The sequence below is a fragment of the Gadus chalcogrammus genome, chromosome 7 (genome assembly GCF_026213295.1).
Source record: "Gadus chalcogrammus isolate NIFS_2021 chromosome 7, NIFS_Gcha_1.0, whole genome shotgun sequence".
NCBI lineage: Eukaryota > Metazoa > Chordata > Actinopteri > Gadiformes > Gadidae > Gadus > Gadus chalcogrammus.
Window position 1 is genome coordinate 16,694,873 of NC_079418.1, and position 20,445 is coordinate 16,715,317.

Consider the following 20,445-nt stretch of genomic DNA (forward strand, 5'->3'; position numbering starts at 1 on the left):
AGTATAGCAAAAGAGGAGGAAGAAAAGCAGAGACTGCTAAAGGAAGAGGAGACAAGAACAAGACAAAAGGAAGAGAAGATGAGATCGGAGAAGCAGCGTGTGGAGGAGGAGAGAAAAAGGAGAGAGGAGGAGATAAAAAAGAGGATCTTGAAGTCAGAGGAGACGAGAAAAAGGAGAGAGGAGGAGACAAAAAAGAGGCTTGTGGAGGCGGAGGAGGACAGGAAAAGGATGGAGGAGAAACGCTTGAAAGAATTAACGGAAAAGGAAGAGCGAAAACAAGAGAGAGAGAGGCTCTTGAAAGAGGAGAAAGAAAGGGAGGAGCAGGAAAGGAAACAGAGAGAGGAGGAGAGAAGAGCGCAAGAGGAGGAGAAGCAGAGACTCCTAAAGGAAGGAGAGAGGAGGAAGAGAGAGGAGGAGGAGAAGCAGAGACTCCTAAAGGAAGGAGAGAGGAGGAAGAGAGAGGAGGAGGAGAGACTCCTAAAGGAAGCAGAGAGGATGAAGAGAGAGGAGGAGGAGAAGGAGAGACTCCTAAAGGAAGAAGAGAGGAGGAAGAGAGAGGAGGAGGAGAAGCAGAGACTCCTAAAGGAAGAAGAGAGGATGAAGAGAGAGGAGAAGGAGAGACTCCTAAAGGAAGCAGAGAGGATGAAGAGAGAGGAGGAGGAGAAGGAGAGACTCCTAAAGGAAGAAGAGAGGAGGAAGAGAGAGGAAGAGGAGAAGCAGAGACTCCTAAAGGAAGCAGAGAGGATGAAGAGAGAGGAGGAGGAGAAGGAGAGACTCCTAAAGGAAGAAGAGAGGATGAAGAGAGAGGAGAAGGAGAGACTCCTAAAGGAAGCAGAGAGGAGGAAGAGAGAGGAGGAGGAGAAGCAGAGACTCCTAAAGGAAGCAGAGAGGAGGAAGAGAGAGGAGGAGGAGAAGGAGAGACTCCTAAAGGAAGCAGAGAGGATGAAGAGAGAGGAGGAGGAGAAGGAGAGACTCCTAAAGGAAGCAGAGAGGATGAAGAGAGAGGAGGAGGCGAAGAGAGTAGAGAAGCGACGCATCGAGGAGGAGAGGAAACGGCTAGAGCTGAAAGAAAGAGAGCGAATTGCAACAGAGGAGAAACTTCTAGCAGAGCAGAGGGAGAAGGAAGCGAGACAGGTGGAGGAGAGACAACAAGTGAAAGAGGCAAAGGAGAGGGAGGATCGAAAAGCCAGGGAAGAGAGTAAAATGAAAGAAGAGGAACAAGCGAAAAAGAGAATGGCTGAGGAGGAAAGGAAGAAGGAAGAGGCAGAGAAGAGGATCAGACAGGAGCATCAGGAGAAGGGGAGGAGACAGAGGGATGAAGATGAGGAGAGTAAGAATCTACCTGCTCCATTGTCCAGGGTGGTGATCAACAGATCAGATGAAGAGAAGGAGAAGATGAGAATGATAGCTGGATCCAAGTCTACTCCTGGCATCTCAAAAATCCCTAACACCAATACCCAACAGGCTCAGGACAAAACCTCCAATCTGTTTCCTGAAGCCAGTCCGGTCTGGGCTGGAATGGACGCCCACGAACGGTGAGTGGCAGCGTCCAGGTCCAGCATCTTCTGATCATGCTTGTTCCATCTCCTCAACCTGTAATTTGGTTTAAGGGTTTGTGCACTTGAATACGCTTGCTCTAAATCAAATAAAATCAACCAATCATTCAACCAATCAACCCATCACATATCGATTCTCCCATAGTAACCGTGTGGTGTTTCTGTTGATCTTGTAAATCTCTACAGATCCTGCGTTGTGTTCTCATTCTTTGGTCGACCTGATGATCTCATGGTTTCATTGGTTCTCACTGTGTTGTCATATTCTCTATTGGTTGTTCTCTGTTCTTCCCCTGCCATCGTCCCCTGCTCTCAGTCCGGGGCCACTGATGCATGAATCGGGAGGCTTGATTGCCACTCCACCAATCGAAGCGCTTGCTCACTGCAACCAATTGGGCCCCGCCATTCAGCCCTCTGCTCGCAACAAACCAATTACGTTAGACGTGGTGTCCCTGGTCCCGCCCCCTGAGAAGTTTGTGGAGGCAGAGGATCCTCTGTGGAACGCTCTAGAGGGGAGGGACGGTATGACTCAGGAACACTCTAAACCCCTGGGCAGAGGGTAAGAGTGGCTCCGGGGCCCTCGGTGTGGGGTTGATTTAGTGACGCTTGTCTGTAAGACTGCATGTCTGTAAGTCTGTATGCCTGTATAACTGTAGGTCTGTATGTCTGTCTGTTTGTAGGTCTGCTTTGTGTGGATTTCTTCTTCATAGTACAGTGTGGACAGAAGCGAAGAGGGTGTAATCCTCTCTGTGTGTTTCAGCTCGCCGAAGGAAGACACCACCCGAAGGGACAGAGTACAGGACCTTCAGCCAATCACAGCGAAGGAGCCCGACGCCATCCCTTCCTCTGCTAAACCCTGCCCCCCGCCGGTCACAGAGCCCCCCAGGGAGCCCCAGGCCCCCCCGACCATCAAACCCTGCCCCCCAACCGCCGCTCCGCAGAACGAGACGCCAACGGACGGCGTCATGGCGGACCCTCGGCCGTCCTCAGCCAATCAGAAGCCTGCACCTGAAAAGGAGGGGCCTCTGTGGGCGGCCCTGGAGGAGGCGGGGGACGCCGGGGGGGGAGGGGGGAGAGAGGGCGGGAGTGATGCTGTTGACGGAGGGTGAGTAGGAGAAGGGGGGCTGACCTTTAGAGGGGGGGGGGGGGGGCACAGGGCTGAGGGGACGCTCTGCATGCACTCATCACCTTGTACACACACACGCACACATACGCATACAAACACACACACCCAAACACATACACACACACACACACACCCATCAACACACTTTATCACCCAAATATACAAGCTTCTGCTTCGCCAGTGCTAAACAAATTGCTCGGATTCAGAAAGAAATGTATGAGTCAAATTCCGCGTATGGTCAACAATGATGTTGCATAATGTTTCTTGCATAATTTCTTGTTCCTGGCCATTTGAAAGCAGTTGTTAGTTCTGTCGTGATGCTGGGGGGCAGGCAGCACTACTCAACACAGTCGCTCACCCACGCTCCTGATAGGTTAGGATCGTTGAGGATCTATCAACAACATAAAGAATCTAAAGTGTGTGCGCGCGCGTTTGAATGTGTGTGTGTATGGGTGTTTGTGTGTGCGTGTGTGTGTGGGCTCCAGCGTCGATAAGTGTGTGAACAGAGAGGAGGTGTGTGAGGCAGGCCAGCAGCCTGAGGCGTCAGTAGGCCTCATGTCTGCGATAGTCGGGGTGTTTTACAGAGGGTGAGTCCCTCCTGCCTGGTCTCTCCTGCCTGGTCTCTGCTGCCTGTGCCTGCTGGGGTCTGTACGCCCATAACAGGGCATGCCAACAACAGGAAACAACACCGTAGCTCATACGTGTTGGAGGCCGAATGAATGGAACACAGAGTGCTGGCACACAGTAGCTCTAAGGTCTGCCCGTGCCAGAGCACATTAGCAGAGCTGAACACATGAGGGCTGGCCTCCCTCAGACACACACACCACCATTGTTCCCTTGGTCCCAACCCCCAAAACCCTCACTCTGTCAACTCTCAGCATCACTCCCCATTTTTCAGCTATAGCTCCCCGCCACATTTCCATGGGGTCATTGACTAGACCGACAGAACATTCTTTGACGTATTTGCGGTATGTGAGGCAAAACTGGAACGGTTACGATCTATTCATCCAAACTAAATGATCGATGATGGTGTCCTCATCTTCTCTGTGCTCACCTGCTCTGATGACAGATGTAGCCTTCTCCCTGTTTCATAGTTAGACAGTCGCTGTCAAGGACGGGATGTTTGGGCCATTATTTCCCCGTTCTCCCCAGAGTGTGTATTGGACAAGGCATCTTGGTACAGCACCAAACTAAGTCTGGGTTGGAACCGCAGAGCATGATGTTACTCGTTTCCCCGACAACGCGTAGCATGTTGTGGCCTCATTGGTAACCATGAATTATTTTTCCTGGATTTCTTGCTGACACTGCTGTCCCTCCCCAGCTTTGAGTCAGTGGCCTCCATCCTCCAGTCCCATGACGCAAGTCAGCCGCGCTCCTCTCCAGACGGGCCCCCGGCCCTCAGGGCCCCGGAGGGCCACAGCGTCGCCCTCTTATCCATTTCAGACTTTCCTAGTGTCTCTGAGACGGACACGAGTCCACTTTCTCTCACTGAGGTGGACATTATGCCCCCGGCTGCTTTTGGGGACATCATAAAGGGACAACCGATTGGTGGAGAGAAACAACCCAAGGTTGAACTGTCATTTGCTGTTAATAGTACAGGGAAGTCACCCAATCAGGGGATGGAGACTTCTGGTCTGGTGGCCCGTCTGAGGCTGGCTGCCAGCGAGGCAGAGAGGGAGAGGGAGGAAAGGGAAATAGAGGGGAGGAAAGAGAAGGAAGAAGAAGGAAAGGGAGAAGAGGGGGAGAGGGACGATTTGGGGACGAAAGAGAAAATGCAAGAAACTGAACAGAGCCAGGGAAGGCTAGAAATAGGAGGCAAAGAGAGGCAACATATGAAAGGAGGCCGAGAGGAAAGTCAGCAGGTGAGGAAAGAGGAGCATGATGAGGATCAGACAAAGAGAGGAAGACACAGGGGGGAGGAGAGGGAGGGGGGAAGGGGGAAGTTGGAGAGACAGGGAAATGAAGGGACAATGTTTTCATCTGTGTCTCTCAAGCACAACAGCCAATCACGTGCTTGTCCTCCACTTAAAGAGGTGGAGTTTGAGGAAATAGCACATGAGGAAAGGCTTGACACAGACAAATCCAAAGACAGATCTGGTCCCAAGTCATTGAGCAAGACTGATGTGAAAGACACAGGTTCAGCTGGTAAGAGAGATCAGGTCCCAGAGGAAGTTCAGCGGCCCAATGGAGCCTCTCACGTCTCCGCGGATGAAGCACGCGAAGTCCCTCCTCCAAAACTGGCAAAAAGAGCGAATTCAGCGCTGCAAGCCGTCCCCGTGTGGATGAGAGAGGAGGACAGCGAGGAGCTGGAGTACGAGACGGGACAGGAGGACATCGGCACCGTCTGGTCAGCTGAGCTGTACATGGAGGGAGGGGGGTGAGTAGCAGGAGAGGGGGAGGGGGAGGGAAGAGAATGAACTGAGATGAGAGTGAGGGAAGGGCTTCAAAGTGGATGAGAGAGATGCATGTTAGTAGGCCTCAGGTGTACCTGCGTTGCTCCTCTTAATAGAGGCTTTAACTGGCCGGAATTGTAAGGAATGTTGACTTTTTGCTGAATGTTCATTGGCTGTGCTGAGTTCGCTGTGTGAGGTCAAGTTTGAGCCAACGTGGGCCTTGTTCCAAAAATCAGTTATTGTTTGTTGGATTTCCCTGTACACATCATGTTTTGATAATGGACAATGCTTGGTTTGAAATACATCTTCTCAAATGCTTCCTTAGACGCTGTGTGTTTGGCTCCCAACGCGATAGTTCCCAAACACAGGTTTGGGAACTATTTGCGCTGGCATGTCAGCATGGATAAGATAGGTTGGATTGGTGAATGCTGTTGCTCATAGGGATCGAGCTAGCTAGCTCTTCTGCATGCTTGGATCACACTGCTTGTGGTCCCCATCGCTAGCGGGGGCGTGGTTGATGTAACTATTTGTTGTGGGTGGTTAGTACTAAACAAAAGAAGAGTCTGTAACCTCCCTCTCTGTCTGCAGCGTGGAGGATCTGTCCGTGACACAGGCTGCACCAGGTGGTTCTGCCGGGCCTCCTCCCATGGTCATCCCACAACCTCTGCTCCACGGCTCTGCTGTCAATCAACCAAAGGCATTCAGGGAATCTGTCTCTTTGAAGATTCAGGCTCTGCCGGCCAATCGGTGCTCCCCGGCCGCGCCAGAACAGGAAGTAGGAGCCGGTCAGACACCAGGCGTCACCCACGGTAACGCTGACAAGCCACAGACGTTGGGACAGGAAGTAGGAGATAGTCGGACACCGGTCATCTCCCACGGTAACACTCATAAGCCGCAGATGTCGGGACAGGAAGTAGGAGCTGGTCGGACACCGGGCGTCTCCCATGGTTACGCTGACAAGCCACAGACGTCGGGACAGGAAGTAGGAGCTGGTCGGACACCGGGCCTCTCCCACGGTAACGCTCACAAGCTACAGATGTTGGGACAGGAAGATGGCATAATTCAAACGGGCGTGGTTTCCACTTCCGTTGAGTTGGTGGACACGCAGGCCGGTCCGATGGGAAAGGACCTGGTCCCATCGTCTGTAGTACCCTGGCCCCTCCCCTCAGATGAACAACCCACCGAGGAGAACGCCGGCTCAAAGGGTGCCAGGATGGAAACGGAGACACCTTCCAACAAGGCAGAAGCGACCGAGGTGTCTTACGAGACCAAACTTATTACCCTTGAAGCAAAGGCTGACAGGAACCAAATCCCTGAGGGGAGTCTTGAGGCCAGAGACCAGGCACTCCAGGAAGAAGAACAGCTCCTATTGGCTAAGATCCAGAAGATGACAGCCAAAACATCACCTTTCCCAGTGTCTCGAGGCAAAAAGCTCCTCATACCCGACCTCAAAGATATCGACGGTGACATCACAGACCCAGAGAGCCAATCCCAAACCAGCACTGGCTCTGGAAGCTCCACTTTCGAAAAAGCTTTTGTCGACGAGCCGTCGCATTTGATTGGTTCATGCTTCACCGTGCTTGAGGAAGTTTCATTGGCTGATGCTAGAGAGGTAGGGATCCTAGAACTAAGAGAGGCAGTCCGAGAAGATAAGGAGGCATTGAACCGGGAAGAAAACAAACCAGTGTGAGTGGGCAGTTCCCTTCCCAAACACATCTGCACACCCGAGCGCTGTATGTGTGTGAGTGTATGTGGGCAAGCTTTGTACCTTGCAATGCCAATAAAGCTAATTTATTGATTATTGAAGACATTGTGAAACGCGGTGCACACAGCAATGTGCATGGCATTGTTTGTTTGGTCAAAGAAGGTAAAGTATATGGTGTGTGTCTGAGCTCTTCCCTTGGATCTTCCATTGTGGAAGGATCTCTGCTGTGCTGCGTTGTTCTGGACCTTTCTATCCATCCGTCAAGCTTGACTAACCCCGCTGTGCCCTGCTATGTGTTACTAACATTTGAGTCCTTTTTTCTCTCGGCGGTCCTCTCTGTCCTGTCCAATGCTCATGAACAACACCATTGTTCTTCTCCTAGGCCCACCCAGCAGCCCCCCACCGTTCCAAACGGCAGAGCTAAGGCACCTGAGGAGCCATGCGGCCTTCAGACTCGACCTAAGAACCTGCCCAGCGGCGCTCCGGGATCCAATCGGGAGGCGTCCTTTCCCGGCGCTCCAGTTACCGGGGGGGGGTCAGCGATGCGTGACCCAGACAGAACCTCTTCCGTTCCTCCTCCTCAAAGCGGAGTGAAGAGGGGCCCTTCCTCCCATGGGGAGTCACAGCAAGGCCCCGCTCAGCCTGGAGGACCGGTGGCAGTGGGGCCCGCCGCCAGGCCGGACCCTTCAGAGGTACTGACATGTTATCTGTGTGTGTGTGTGTGTGGTCGGGGTGTTGCTGTCATCAGAGCTTTAGACAGTGAGAGAGGTTGACTTGTAACCAGAAGCTGGCTAGTTCGATCCCCGGTTCCACCTAGCTGAGTGACAAGGTTTCCCTGAGCATGACGCCTCGCCTTAACTGCTCCTTTCGAGCTGGCCGTCTCCTTGCATGGGTGACTCCGGTGTCAGTGGTGAATGCGTGTGTGAATGGTCGGAAGCCTCTTTGGATAAAAGCGTCTGCTAAATGCACGAAATGGAAAAGGTAAAGAGAGTGATGTCTTGTTTGTGGGGGGTTGTTGTCATCAGAGGAACAGACATTGATGTCATGTCATGGGGACCAGGGATGGAAATTAACACCCGCCACACACCATTTGCGGGTGGATTTGTATGGGGGCGGGTGAATCGTGTCAATTCACCCGCCACTGTGTCGGGTAATACTTTCCAGTCAGGTCCGATCAAATTTGCATATTCAATAAATTCGTCATACAGCGCTGCACAGTTCCACAACCATTACTGTCAACATCCGGCCCCCTTCTTCTTCTACGCCTCTCTTGCTGAACTGCGACTGTCAACATCTGGGATAATATACCGGTAACTAACAGCTCTCAAGTCTCACGCATTCGGCGTGAGACACACGCAATTCGGAAGAAGACGATGGGTGTGTCACATAGACGTCGTCATCGTCTTGCCGTCCCTCCCTGTTCTGTGATTGGTTCCCCATCTCAGGCGAAAATCGGATCCATGGAATCCAGGCTGCCTCGCAGCGCGAAATGAAATTGCGCGCAAGGCAGCATGGCTATAGCCAGGCTATTTCGGAGGCGGGACACGTTCAGAATCTCTAAATATAAAGAAAAAAATTGACTTATGATGGTGTAGCCATGCATGTTGTTTTATTGTTAATATGTCAATTTGTTTTTTATTGAAAATACTTTGCATAGATGAATTATCCCAAAACTTCGTAACACCTTTGAAATAAACATGACTACATGGCAGATACTTGTGTATTGTTTATCGTAAGAGTTTTCAACTCAGTTCCTTGGTAGAACCTACCTAGATGTGTATGAAAAACGCTTTTCTTATCTATTGTTACTATTATATTGTTCAAAATGTACGCATTTATTAAAAATATATATAGCGTATAAAAAGTGGCTGGTAAAAAAGATGAGTGGCTGGTCGATTTTTTTATCTACCTGACACAGTGGCTGGTGGGCAAAAAAGTTAATTTCCATCCCTGATGTGGACAGATATGGACAATTCTGAAAACCTACACATGTACAAATCTCCCCCCCCTCTCTCTCTCTCTCTCTCTCTCTCTCTCTCTCTCTCTCTCTCTCTCTCTCTCTCTCTCTCTCTCTCTCTCAGGGGCTGGTGAGCTCCAGTCAGTCTCTGCTAGAGTGGTGTCAAGAGATGACCCAGGGCTACCGGGGGTTAAAGATCACCAACTTCAGCACCTCCTGGAGGAACGGGATGGCCTTCTGTGCCATCCTGCATCACTTCCACCCAGAGATGATGTGAGCCCCCCCTCAGAAACCCCCAACATCATTGTTTCGTTTGACCTGTTGCATCACCTTCTCAATGGGGATTTGGTCTGACATATTTGGTCATGGGTTGTGGCAATGCCCTTATTGTCCTGTTTATATCTGTTTTTAGAGAATTTAAGCAGCTGCAACCCCATGACATAAAACTCAACAACAAAAAGGTGAGTGTCTGTGATCCTTCGTTCTTCCTACACCAAACTTTAAACCAATGATTAAGCCAGCAGCCCTTAACGTTACTATAGACCGCCATATGCAGCAACAGTGACGATGACATGTAAAACAGGGCTCGATTCGAATGGTAAACAGAGAGTAAGCTACATCTCCACCCTGTGTTTTTCCTGCATACAACAGTGGTGCCATACTACCAATGTACAGGTTTGTATTGTTGGGTACTAAACAGGTTGATATTCAATGATGTGTTTCTCGGCAGGCGTTTGACGGGTTTGAAGGCCTGGGCGTGTCCCGTCTGCTGGAGCCCTCGGACATGGTGCTGCTGTCGGTGCCGGACCGCCTCATCGTCATGACCTACCTGAGCCAGATCCGCTCCCACTTCACCAACCAGCAGCTCAGCGTACTGCAGATAGAGCACAACAGCAGCCAGTCCTGCTACGGCCTGGCGCCCTCAGGGCCCGCCCCCAGCGACGTGGATAAGGCTGCGTTCTGTATGGCCAGGCTGCAGGAAGGGGCGGTAGTGAGTCTGGAGGAAGGAGGGAGCAGTTCCTTGGTAGTCCCGCCTCCACGGAACAAGCGATTGGCTAAAGGTACTGGATTGAAGTTCATTTACTTTTGTTTACCAAATACATTGATTTTATTTTTGTTATGTCTCCCAACTGTTCAATTTTTTATTGATTCATTGTTAATGTATTTTCAGGCGAAGAACCATTAACACCAGTCGCTCCCCCAAGGGCAGTTGTCAGGGCAACCAGGGGTGGGCTGGTTCCGGAGAATAGAGCCAATGAGGTTGCTGAGAAGGGACACACACAGGTGCAGAACCTTCCTTTACCCTAATGTGTGTGACTGTAATTCATGATAAAATGTATACACAGCCCTCAGAATGGTAAATACACACTGTTAACAGTACATTTGATTCTACTATAGGACTTTCTTGTTTGATAAATTAAATGTATTTATTTTGTAACTCATTGCTACTTCAGAGACATTGAATAGTTATCTTTGGTTTGTTTCAGGGAAAAGAGTCGACAACTGAAACTGATTCAGGTACATCAATTCTTGTCGATATGAAGTTTATTATATTGTTTAAATATAACTAAATATAATTCATTATGAATTAAAGACATGAACATTATAAACATTTGAACTATATAACACCCGTACGATATATCACACAGAAAGATCTATTATACATTTTAACTCACTACTTCCTATCAACATTTTGTACAATATGTTTAAATTATTTTGTGTATGTGTGTGTGTGTGTGTGTGTGTGTGTGTGTGTGTGTGTGTGTGTGTGTGTGTGTGTGTGTGTGTGTGTGTGTGTGTGTGTGTATGTGTGTGTGTGTGTGTGTGTGTGTGTGTAGGATCACCACATGCAGCAGAGACTAAGCCCCCAAAACAGGAAGAGGAAACCATGGTTAGATCTCCTTCTTCCCTCTTTGTTTTCTCTCTCTGTTCATCAGTTCTCTCTCTGGTTCCATTCTGTATCATCAGGTGTTTAGTTCACGGGAAATTGATTCAAATTATTTCAAACATTAATCTTGGAAAACAATGTCTGGTTTCTGGTCTTTCTCTAATCATCTGGCCTTCCTCTTTGTGCTCCATGTCTCCCAATCCCACATCTACCTCTCTTCCTACCTGCTTCCTTCCCCTGACTTCCTCCTCCTCAATCATCACTTCCTCTCTCTCTCTCTCTCTCTCTCTCTCTCTCTCTCTCTCTCTCTCTCTCTCTCTCTCTCTCTCTCACTCTCTCTCTGGTTCGTCCCCTTCTGTCCATCTTTTCTTGTTTTGCGAATGTTTATGCCTATGTGTGCTTTTGTGTGTGTATTGGCATGTGCATGTGTGTGTGTGTGTTTTTGGTTGTGTGCATGTGTGTGCGTGCGTGTGTGTGTGTGTGTGCGTGTGTTTTTTTGTGTTCATGTGTGCGTGCATGCTTGCGTGTGCATGTGTTTGTGTCCGTGTTGGTGTGCATGTGTGTGCGTGCATGTGCTTGTGCGTGTTTGTGTGTGCGTGTTTGTGTGTGTGTGTGTGTGTGTGTGTGTGCGGGCCAGTGTCTCCAGGACACCAGTCAGTATGTTCTGAGTGAGCTGGCTGCATTGGAAGTGGAGCAGAACCACATCGACAGCCGCGCCTCCGTGGTGGAGAGGAGGCTGAGGCGGCTCATGGAGACAGGTGAGACGCATACACACACACACTCACGCAGTCACACATGCACACGCACACGCGAGCACACATGTACAAACGCATGAACACACACAGACAAACACACACACACACACACACACACACAAACACACACAGAAATACACAGAAACAAATACACACACACACACATACTCACACACACAAACAACACACTCAACTTCACACACACTCACATAAACTCGCACACACACACTCACGCTAATTTTTTCTCCCATGCACGATCAGGAATGATGAATGCACACACACAGATATATCAAAGGGCAATGCCCTTCAAACACACAACCACACAAAGTGTACAATGAAGCCATATAGAATACTATTTTACCTGCTTTTGTTGTGTTGTATTTTTTACATAAAGATACTTTGTCAATGGTAAATGAGGTCGTTTCTACACTGGATGTTCTTGTGCCTCTCACTGCTGATGGCTGGCTGTGATCTCCCCCTCTCCTCCTCCAGGGGACGACCGCGAGACGGAGGAGAAGCTCATCCAGGAGTGGTTCACTCTGGTCAACAAGAAGAACGCTCTGATCCGCCGACAGGACCACCTGGAGCTGCTGTAAGCCCCCCACGCACACACATGCCGCACGCACAGCCAGGCTTACACACACACACACACACACACAAACACACACACCAACACAAACACACATACTCACACATACACACAAACACACGCATACACACACGAATATGCACAAACACACATATGCCTTCACACACATACACACACAAACTTCCACACAAACTTCCACACAAACACACATTCCCTCACACACACACATACACACAAACACAGAGAAACATGCACACCCACACACACACACACACATACATAGAAACACACACATTCCCTCACACACACACACACACACACAAACACTAACCCACACAGCGAGACCACCTGGAAAAACTGTACACCGGCATTGATGTAGTTCAAACACACAAACACAAACCTTCAAAGAAACACACAATTACGCCTACTAACACAGACGTATACAAACACAGCCACACATGTAGCCACATCAATCTGAGCATACACACAGCATCTCTGGCTCTGTGTGTGTGTGTGTCTGTGACTCTGTGTGTGTGTGTGTCTCTGACTCTGTGTGTGTGTTTGTCTCTGACTGTGTGTGTGTGTGTCTCTGACTCTGTGTGTGTGTGTCTCTGTCTCTGTGTGTGTGTGACTCTGACTGTGTGTGTGTCTCTGACTCTGTGTGTGTGTGTGTCTCTGACTCTGTGTGTTTGTGTGTCCCTGACTCTGTATGTGTCTCTGACTCTGTGTGTGTGTGTGTCTCTGACTCTGTGTGTGTCTGTGTGTCTCCAGAGGTGTGAGTGTGTGTGTGTGTGTGTGTGTGTGTGTGTGTGTGTGTGTGTGTGTGTGTGTGTGTGTGTGTGTGTGTGTGTGTGTGTGTGTCTGACTGTGTGTGTGTGTGTGTCTCTGACTGTGTGTGTGTGTGTCTCTGTCTCTGTGTGTGTGTGTGACTCTGACTCTGTGTGTGTCTCTGACTGTGTGTGTGTGTGTGTCTCTGACTCTGTGTGTTTGTGTGTCCCTGACTCTGTATGTGTCTCTGACTCTGTGTGTGTGTGTGTCTCTGACTCTGTGTGTGTCTGTGTGTTTCCAGAGTGTGTGTGTGTGTGTGTGTGTGTGTGTGTGTGTGTGTGTGTGTGTGTGTGTGTGTGTGTGTGTGTGTGTGTGTGTGTGTGTGTGTGTGTGTGTGTGTGTGTGTGTGTGTGTGTGTGTGTCTCTAACTCTGTCTGTGTGTGTCTCTGACTCTGTGTGTGTCTGTGTGTCTCCAGAGGAGAGGAGCAGGACCTAGAGAGACGCTTTGAGCTGCTCAACAGAGAGCTACGGGTCATGATGGCTATTGAAGGTAGCTACATGCGTAACTCCTCTCTCTCTGCAGGTTCATGATAACATAAACATGCCGGTGAATGGGATGTGAAATGAGTCTGTTTATGAGGAGTCTGAGGTCTTATCTCATCACAACAGGGCACAAATCATGCTGCTGTGATCGCACATCTCTCTCTCTCTGGTTTATGAGTTATGACTGATTATGATGGCTGGATTATGAGTATATGATGGATGGATTATGAATCATTGATGGTTGGATAAATGGATGGTGAGCAGGGGGTAGCTGGACGCTGAATGGATGAGTGTTGCTGAGGGTGTCTCTTTGTGCAGACTGGCAGAAGTCGCCGTCCCAGCAGCAGAGGGAGCAGCTGCTGCTGTCCGAGCTGGTCTCCCTAGTGAACCAGAGGGACGAGATCATCAGAGACATCGACGCCAAGGAGAGAGGGTACCTATCTGTCCCTCTCTGTCATCCACATACTGTCTGTCTGTCTGCCTGTCTGTCTGTCTGTCTGTCTGTCTGTCTGTCTGTCTGTAGTTCTGCCTGTCTGTCTGTCTGTCTGTCTGTCTGTCTGTCTGTCTGTAGTTCTGCCTGTCTGTCTCTCCGTCTGCCTGTCTGTCTATCTGTCTGTCTGTCTGCATGTCTGTCTGTCTGTCTGTCTGTCTTTCTGTCTGTCTGTCGGCCTCTCTGTCTGTCTGTCTGTCTGTCTGTCTGTCTGTCTGCCTCTCTGTCTTTCTGTCGGCCTCTCTGTCTGTCTGATCAGCTCTCTCCTTAAATCGTTGAGCCCGGCAGCTCAGAGTTGCTGCTCTTTTCTGTCACAGTTCTCTCAGGTTTCATTTCTCCTTCTTTGGTCACAGCAGGCATACAATTACCACGTCTGGGCGGCCAGATTTAACTACAGTGAATATTAGAGCATAAATATGTTGTATGTTTGAGTATGGGGTGCAGCAGTTTGTGTAGTCCTTGATGCCAGTGATGGAGTGAGGCAGTTTGTAAAGTTGTCCTTGGGGCCAGAGATTTTCAATGCTTATTCAATGCTTAAGAATATAGTTTTTTCTGAAAGTCTGTGAATGTTGGCTGTGGTGTATCTATCTTGGAGACCGACGACAGGAAGCATGCGTGGGAAGGTTCTAGTCTGCGATTTGTGCGCTTGTTAATAACTTGATCTTGATTGGTCAGGGACATTGCAGGGGTTTGCATTATTTTTTAATTATTAGACAGCTCTGCCTTTTATGAGTTTTTAAGCGATTCGCTGCAAATCCAACGCAAACAACAATGGTAGAATAGAACTATCAGCCACATGGTTCTTGACAACACAATTAGCGAAAAACAATAAGATCAAAGCCTTGCAGAAGGATACATACATTGATGCTGATTAAGCCAATAAAAAAAGCAATAATGTTATGGATGAAAGTAACTAATACCTAGTCATTGTTGGTAAATGTGGTATGAGCAGAATAAACTGCTCCAGGCAGTCCGTTATTGGCCAAAAATAATGAACATTATTTTTCCAGTAACAGGCAAGCCAATTGTAGTTAATTCCTTAAATATGTATACTGCAATGCATCATGGTCTAACGGATGTTTCTGTGCAGGGCTATGGAGGAGGATGAGCGTTTGGAGCGAGGTCTCGAGTTGAGGCGGAGGAAGTTCAGTAGCAAAGAGAAATGTGTCCTACAATGAGAGAGAAGGGATGGCTTCTCTCTGATGGCTGCTCTTCCTCAGGTCACAGAACATCATAGCTTCTCTCTGGTGTCTCAGATCATTAGACAAAGTGGATAAATGTTGGACTATATCAGGGGTTTGCTAGGAGTCGCTGTAGCACATAGCATAACAGTCATGAGCACTGAAAAACCCTGGCCGACGGAAGAAGACAAATGATGTACTACTGTATTTTGCATTTTGTTGTTATCTTATTTCTGTGTTTTTTATTATAACTGAGATACTGTATTGCTGTTTACTTGCTGTTTTCTGTCTTGATGTGCGAGTATAATTTAAATTGAATTGCCAAAAGTTATTTATTTACTGCCTAATGTCTGAGATTATTTTAAGTTCTCCACACTTGGTCCAGTTTGACTTTGTACTTTTATTTTGAAGTACGACATTGTCCAGTCTGGCCATGGTCTGTGCGGTGAAAACAAAGCAGTATTAAGAATGTACCTTACCTTTACCTTTGCGGAGAAGTGGAGCATTTTGTGAGAAATTATAATTGTGTTTAGTTAAGAAGTGGTAAGTTAAAAGGTTAAGTTGTTCAATCATGTTTGAATATTTGGTTTTGCGTATTGTCTTGAGAACTTCTGAAATATATGATGTAAGCATCCAAAGAAACACTGAATGTTGGTGGCTGGTAAGAAAATAGAACAAAACATATTGAGCTGGTCTCAAACATTTCAGGGGGAATCCAGCCACCCAAACCTCCAGCAAATCATAATTTTAACAAAATATAATTAAAAAAAGGTGGTTAACTAATTAAAAACGTAAATCGTAAACATGAAGTTAACGATGTATGTTAAGTGCCTTAAGTGAGGAAGTTAAAGGTTTAATATTCCCGCTTGTATGTGTGTGTTGTGTGAGGTTGTTTGTGCTGAGTTGAAAGGCTGCTCAAAGCCATTGTTACCGCAAATGCCTAAAGTCTTTGTTTATAGTAATGCAGGGTTATAAATGACAGTTTTGAATGATTGGGTTGATTAACATGATAATTAAATACTACATTTGGAATTTTTGTGGGTCTCTTTGCATCTCTTTCAACTCCCTTTTCATCTAATCATGTGTCATTATTGCTATTATTCTGCACTTACACAAGAATGTCTCTTGTGAATGATACATTCATCTTAAAGGGAACATGTGCATGTGTGTGTGTGTGTGTGTGTGTGTGTGTGAGGGTTACAGTGCGTTTGTGTGTGTGTGTCTCCTTCTGTCCACCCGTCCGTCTTTTTGTTTGTCTATCTGTGGGTGTGTATGTGTGCAGGCTCACAACCCTGTTTCACTCCACTTTGGGGGGGGATGAAGGGGACTAAGACTCTCCCAGCGCTAGACGCTGCAGCAGATCTTTTGCTCCACGTGGACGCAGGCTGGGGCACGCTGCAGAGTGTGGCAGTCTCTTCATGGCCTGTGCTTCTGTCCGTGTGGAGAAGCAGCTGGTCTAGGTAAACAAACAGCTTCAGCACGTTCCCTATGAAGACCCCGGACGCCTAGCCACCAAATAACCACTATTGCGTTTTTTGTGTGTGTGTGTGTGTGTGTGTGCGTGCGTGCGTGCGTGCGTGCGTGCGTGCGTGCGTGCGTGCGTGCGTGCGTGCGTGCGTGCGTGCGTGCGTGCGTGTGTGTGTGTGCGCAAAGACCACACAAGCACGATAAAGCGATGCTGTGATAGTATGCTGCTGGTCTCTGCCCTCTCACCGGTGGTGGTGAAGGTATGGACTCACTTGGGGGACTAGACACACACACAAACACACACACACACACACACACACACACACACACACACACACACACACACACACACACACACACACACACACACACACACATCTCTCTCACACAGACCAACGTGCTATCCAGACGTCCAGGTTACCACATGGTTGCTGTGTGTGTGTCCTAAGGTGTGATTCCTGGGGGAATCAGCAAGTGATGCGCACTGCATCACTTGCTGACGTGCACATGAGTCAGCAGTCTCACAGAACAGTGAGGGACGTCTATGAGTAGTGTTTCAGCCTCACACCGGTCCCCATTGGAGTGAAGGGGTGCAGGGGTAGACAAGCACGTTGACCCCTGAACCCATGCATGCCAGTGTTGCTTTTCTCGATGGTTTTCAGTGCCCTCTATTTGGTTTTTCCAGAAGGTAGTGGCAGAGAAACACAATCGATATCGGTCGTTTAATTTGTAGAATCCTAAATGCCCTGAGTGTTCTTTGGCAGTAAGCACATCCAGCTTCCGGCCTAAGGCAACTGGTCAACAGATCATCAGAGTGGGAAATAAAGATCCCCACCAGATGTCTGGTTATCGTTAGCCTGGGAACCAGAAAAATCAGTGATATCATTTGCTTTGGCATATGCATGTCCACCCCCACCCCCCTTCAGACAGACCCAGCCGCCCCACCCCATTTGGGAAAAACCACAAATGGTTATCTGTCGTGGGTTGGGTTTGATACAAGACAAGGATGGCTGCCGCTGATGTGGAACCGTCTGTTAAATCTTATCACAACAGTAATAAACAAACTGGAATGTATATTTACTCTCAAAGAAGACTTCAAAGATTTTGTTGATCTGAAAGATGTGCTTGCAGTACTACCGACATAATAGTGTCAAAGTTGAATTAACTAACGCAGCCCAGCACTACGTCACATATTTCGTTGCTCTGATTGGCTTTAGGTCTGTCCAATCGTGTCCCGTGGGACGAATCGAAAATTAACTGAGAGGTTCCAGAAGGAAATGCATTTGCGTACGGGGTCTGTTGACGCCAAGCTAGGTCTTCATAGCCAGTGTCTTCTCCCCCTGCATAGGACGACCACAGCAATAACCCACCTGGAAGAAAGCTCAGTGCTCACCAGTCATTGATGTATCTCACATGAGTCCTTCTTTATTCCACCTGTTAATGTAAGGAGTCGCAGGTTCGATCCCACAAGGCCTTCGGGCCACACAGAGGTCTAAAAGCCCAGAGCGCCATTTGGGTTCATGGCAACTAATAACATGAGGTAACGTTTCCTCTCTCTGGTTTATGAAGCCTGCCACGGGCACAGCTGGTAAGTGTTTCAATTTGACACGATCCTATGAAATTTCCAAGGATCAAATCCTATTACTCATACGTCGTCTTCCCATGGCATATTCCAGTAGTGAGACACACTGCAAAAGCCATTTCCTGATCTCCGGTTCAAATATGCAGAGATTCATGCACTGTAGGCTTGTTGTGTTGGTTGGTCCACCATGGTTGACCCATAACAGTAGAGTGTGTGTGTCAGTATGTGTTTGTATGTGAGGGTGTCTGCTCACGTGTGTGTGTGTGTGTGTGTGTGTGTGTGTGTGTGTGTGTGTGTGTGTGTGTGTGTGTGTGTGTGTGTGTGTGTGTGTGTGTGTGTGTGTGTGTGTGTGTGTGTGTGTGTGTGTGTGTGTGTGTGTGTGTGTGTGTGTGTATGTTTGTGCGCATGTTTGTCAGTGTGCGTTGACATGTTTTTGTTTGTTTGGGTGTGTATGTGTGTGCATTTGTGCGCATGTATGCATGTGTGTGTATTCCTGGGTTTGTATGTGTGTGCGTGTATGCTTATGTGTGCATGCGTTTATGTGTATGCGTGTGTGTGTATGGGCGTGTGCGTATGCGCGTTTGTGCATGCGTGTCTGTGTGTGTGTGTATGGATGTGTGTATGAATGTGTGTGCATGCGTGTGTGTTTGCATGTGTGTGTATGCGTTTGTATATGCGTGTGTGTATGCGTGTGAGTGTGTGTATGTGTGTGTGTGTAAACGTGTGAGTGCGTACATTTTTAGGCAATGAGCCTGAGGTTGTGTAGCCTGGTGCAGGAGGGCAGCGGGGGGGAAGCATCCGGAGACTCAGAGCTGATGTCGCCCGCGCTGACTGCGAAGGCTCCTGCCCTGTGGAGATAAATAAGCGATTAGCTACTTCTCCATCTGCAGATCATTACCCCGACCATGAAATGGGGCACGGAGAGCACTGCTCGGGTTCACAGAACTCCCTGAATGGCTGTAATTGCGTTTCACCACGACTGGCATGCATTGTTTGCGATGGACGTGCACAGCTGAGTCATGACAGATCTTTTGTGCGTTTAGCTGGGTTTTAGCTAGCCAGGTTCTCGTCTTATTCCGAACCTCTCACTGTTGAAGCATGACGTCAGTCGGTTTCTTGAACAACACAAGAATGGTTGCTAAGCTTCTAGGTCTGTCCCGATTGACTCACTCACTCATGATTCACTCATCATGAAGAGTAGGTTGAATCCTCTGCAGGCCTGGGTTCCTGGGTTCTGGCCCAGAGATCTGCACAGTGGTCCGCTGCTTCAGTCCCCAGCGCTCTGTCCCAGGCGGCTGTGCCTGAGATGCAGTGTGGTGGAGGAACCAGGCGGTGGCGCCAGAGAGGGAGGAGCTGGTGTTCAGAGGGGCCATGCTGCCCAGGATGGTCCCCTGCCCTGGGCCCCCGACTGCCGACCTCATCCCCCGGTATGAAACATACCAAACACCTCTCCTAAATCAGAGACACATGGACACTCTGTGCATTGGCTCACTTGCTCCCTCGTTCCCTATTCCCTACAGTGTGTACACTGTCCCCCTGCAAACTCATTTCCATGGAGCACCTGAATGGGGCAGACCATCTCATGTGGATGGATCTGATGAGAGTGAAAACCGCTAAGCATCATGGGATATAGTGCGAATGTAAGCGTGCATCAGTTTATATTTATTTTGCGGTGCACAATTGGTATTAATAATTAGTGTACTTGAATGGAAGGCAGATTTGCACACTGACATTTCAAAACAACGCTACAAAATGGTGACACCATAAGTAGTGCACTTTATAGAGCACAAGGGGACCAGTGGGAGAATTGCAATGTTTCTACTTGTACATTTTATAATTATCATTATAAGGATAGAGTTTCTGATAAACCTAGCAATGTCCGAGTAATCCTGACTGAAGGACGAAAATAGGGAAAGAAGGAAGGCATCACATCGAAGAACAAGAATGTGGGACATTTCTTGCTCTTCTTGTGGGGCACAAGAATGGAATGACAAATGGAAGCTAATCTAGAGGAGGAAAAAAATATATGTATTTCCGTCACTCTCTGCATTGTGGTAAACTGCTACTCAATGTGTGAGATATTTGAAAAGCCTCCTGATCACTGCAGCCTTTTCAATTGTGATTGTTGCAAAATATGTGCCATCCTGAAAAACTCTTGAAACTGATTTAACGACCACATTGCATCGAGTGATGGCGACACATCAATAAGGCGTGTTCTGCCCCAGCATGGGCTGTGTGTATGGGTCATCCCAGCTGGGGGGGGGGGGGGGCAGCAGGTTGGTTCAACAGCAGGAATAACAACCACTGTAAACGTACTGGGTATTGAATCTGGGGGTTGTTATGTGTTTGTGGTGTCATGGTGAAGCTCAGAGAGGCAGGGGGATGTGTTTGTGATGTGATGGTGCTTGGCGGGATGGTTTTCAGAACCACAGGTTTTGGCCCTGTAGT

General features: G+C 48.5%; 1 protein-coding gene across 3 annotated transcripts in view; it reads left to right on the forward strand.

Moving 5' to 3' along the window:
* ehbp1l1b (EH domain binding protein 1-like 1b) overlaps window positions 1–16,388 on the forward strand; it is a 30,758-nt gene extending 14,370 nt beyond the window's left edge. The window contains exons 1-15 of one of the 3 annotated variants that reach the window (XM_056594395.1): window positions 2,768–3,266; window positions 4,001–5,056; window positions 5,661–6,758; window positions 7,160–7,469; window positions 8,859–9,007; window positions 9,147–9,195; window positions 9,465–9,795; window positions 9,906–10,018; window positions 10,222–10,252; window positions 10,573–10,625; window positions 11,260–11,380; window positions 11,870–11,969; window positions 13,211–13,284; window positions 13,596–13,710; window positions 14,858–16,388. In XM_056594395.1, coding sequence (XP_056450370.1) covers window positions 3,235–3,266; window positions 4,001–5,056; window positions 5,661–6,758; window positions 7,160–7,469; window positions 8,859–9,007; window positions 9,147–9,195; window positions 9,465–9,795; window positions 9,906–10,018; window positions 10,222–10,252; window positions 10,573–10,625; window positions 11,260–11,380; window positions 11,870–11,969; window positions 13,211–13,284; window positions 13,596–13,710; window positions 14,858–14,945 — 3,720 coding nt within the window. In that variant the 5' untranslated portion in view covers window positions 2,768–3,234 and the 3' untranslated portion in view covers window positions 14,946–16,388. Of the gene's footprint in view, window positions 1–2,767; window positions 3,267–4,000; window positions 5,057–5,660; window positions 6,759–7,159; window positions 7,470–8,858; window positions 9,008–9,146; window positions 9,196–9,464; window positions 9,796–9,905; window positions 10,019–10,221; window positions 10,253–10,572; window positions 10,626–11,259; window positions 11,381–11,869; window positions 11,970–13,210; window positions 13,285–13,595; window positions 13,711–14,857 lie in introns of those variants that run through there. The other 2 variants (XM_056594396.1, XM_056594397.1) reach the window with 2 other exon arrangements.
* The last annotated feature ends 4,057 nt before the right edge of the window (window positions 16,389–20,445 follow it).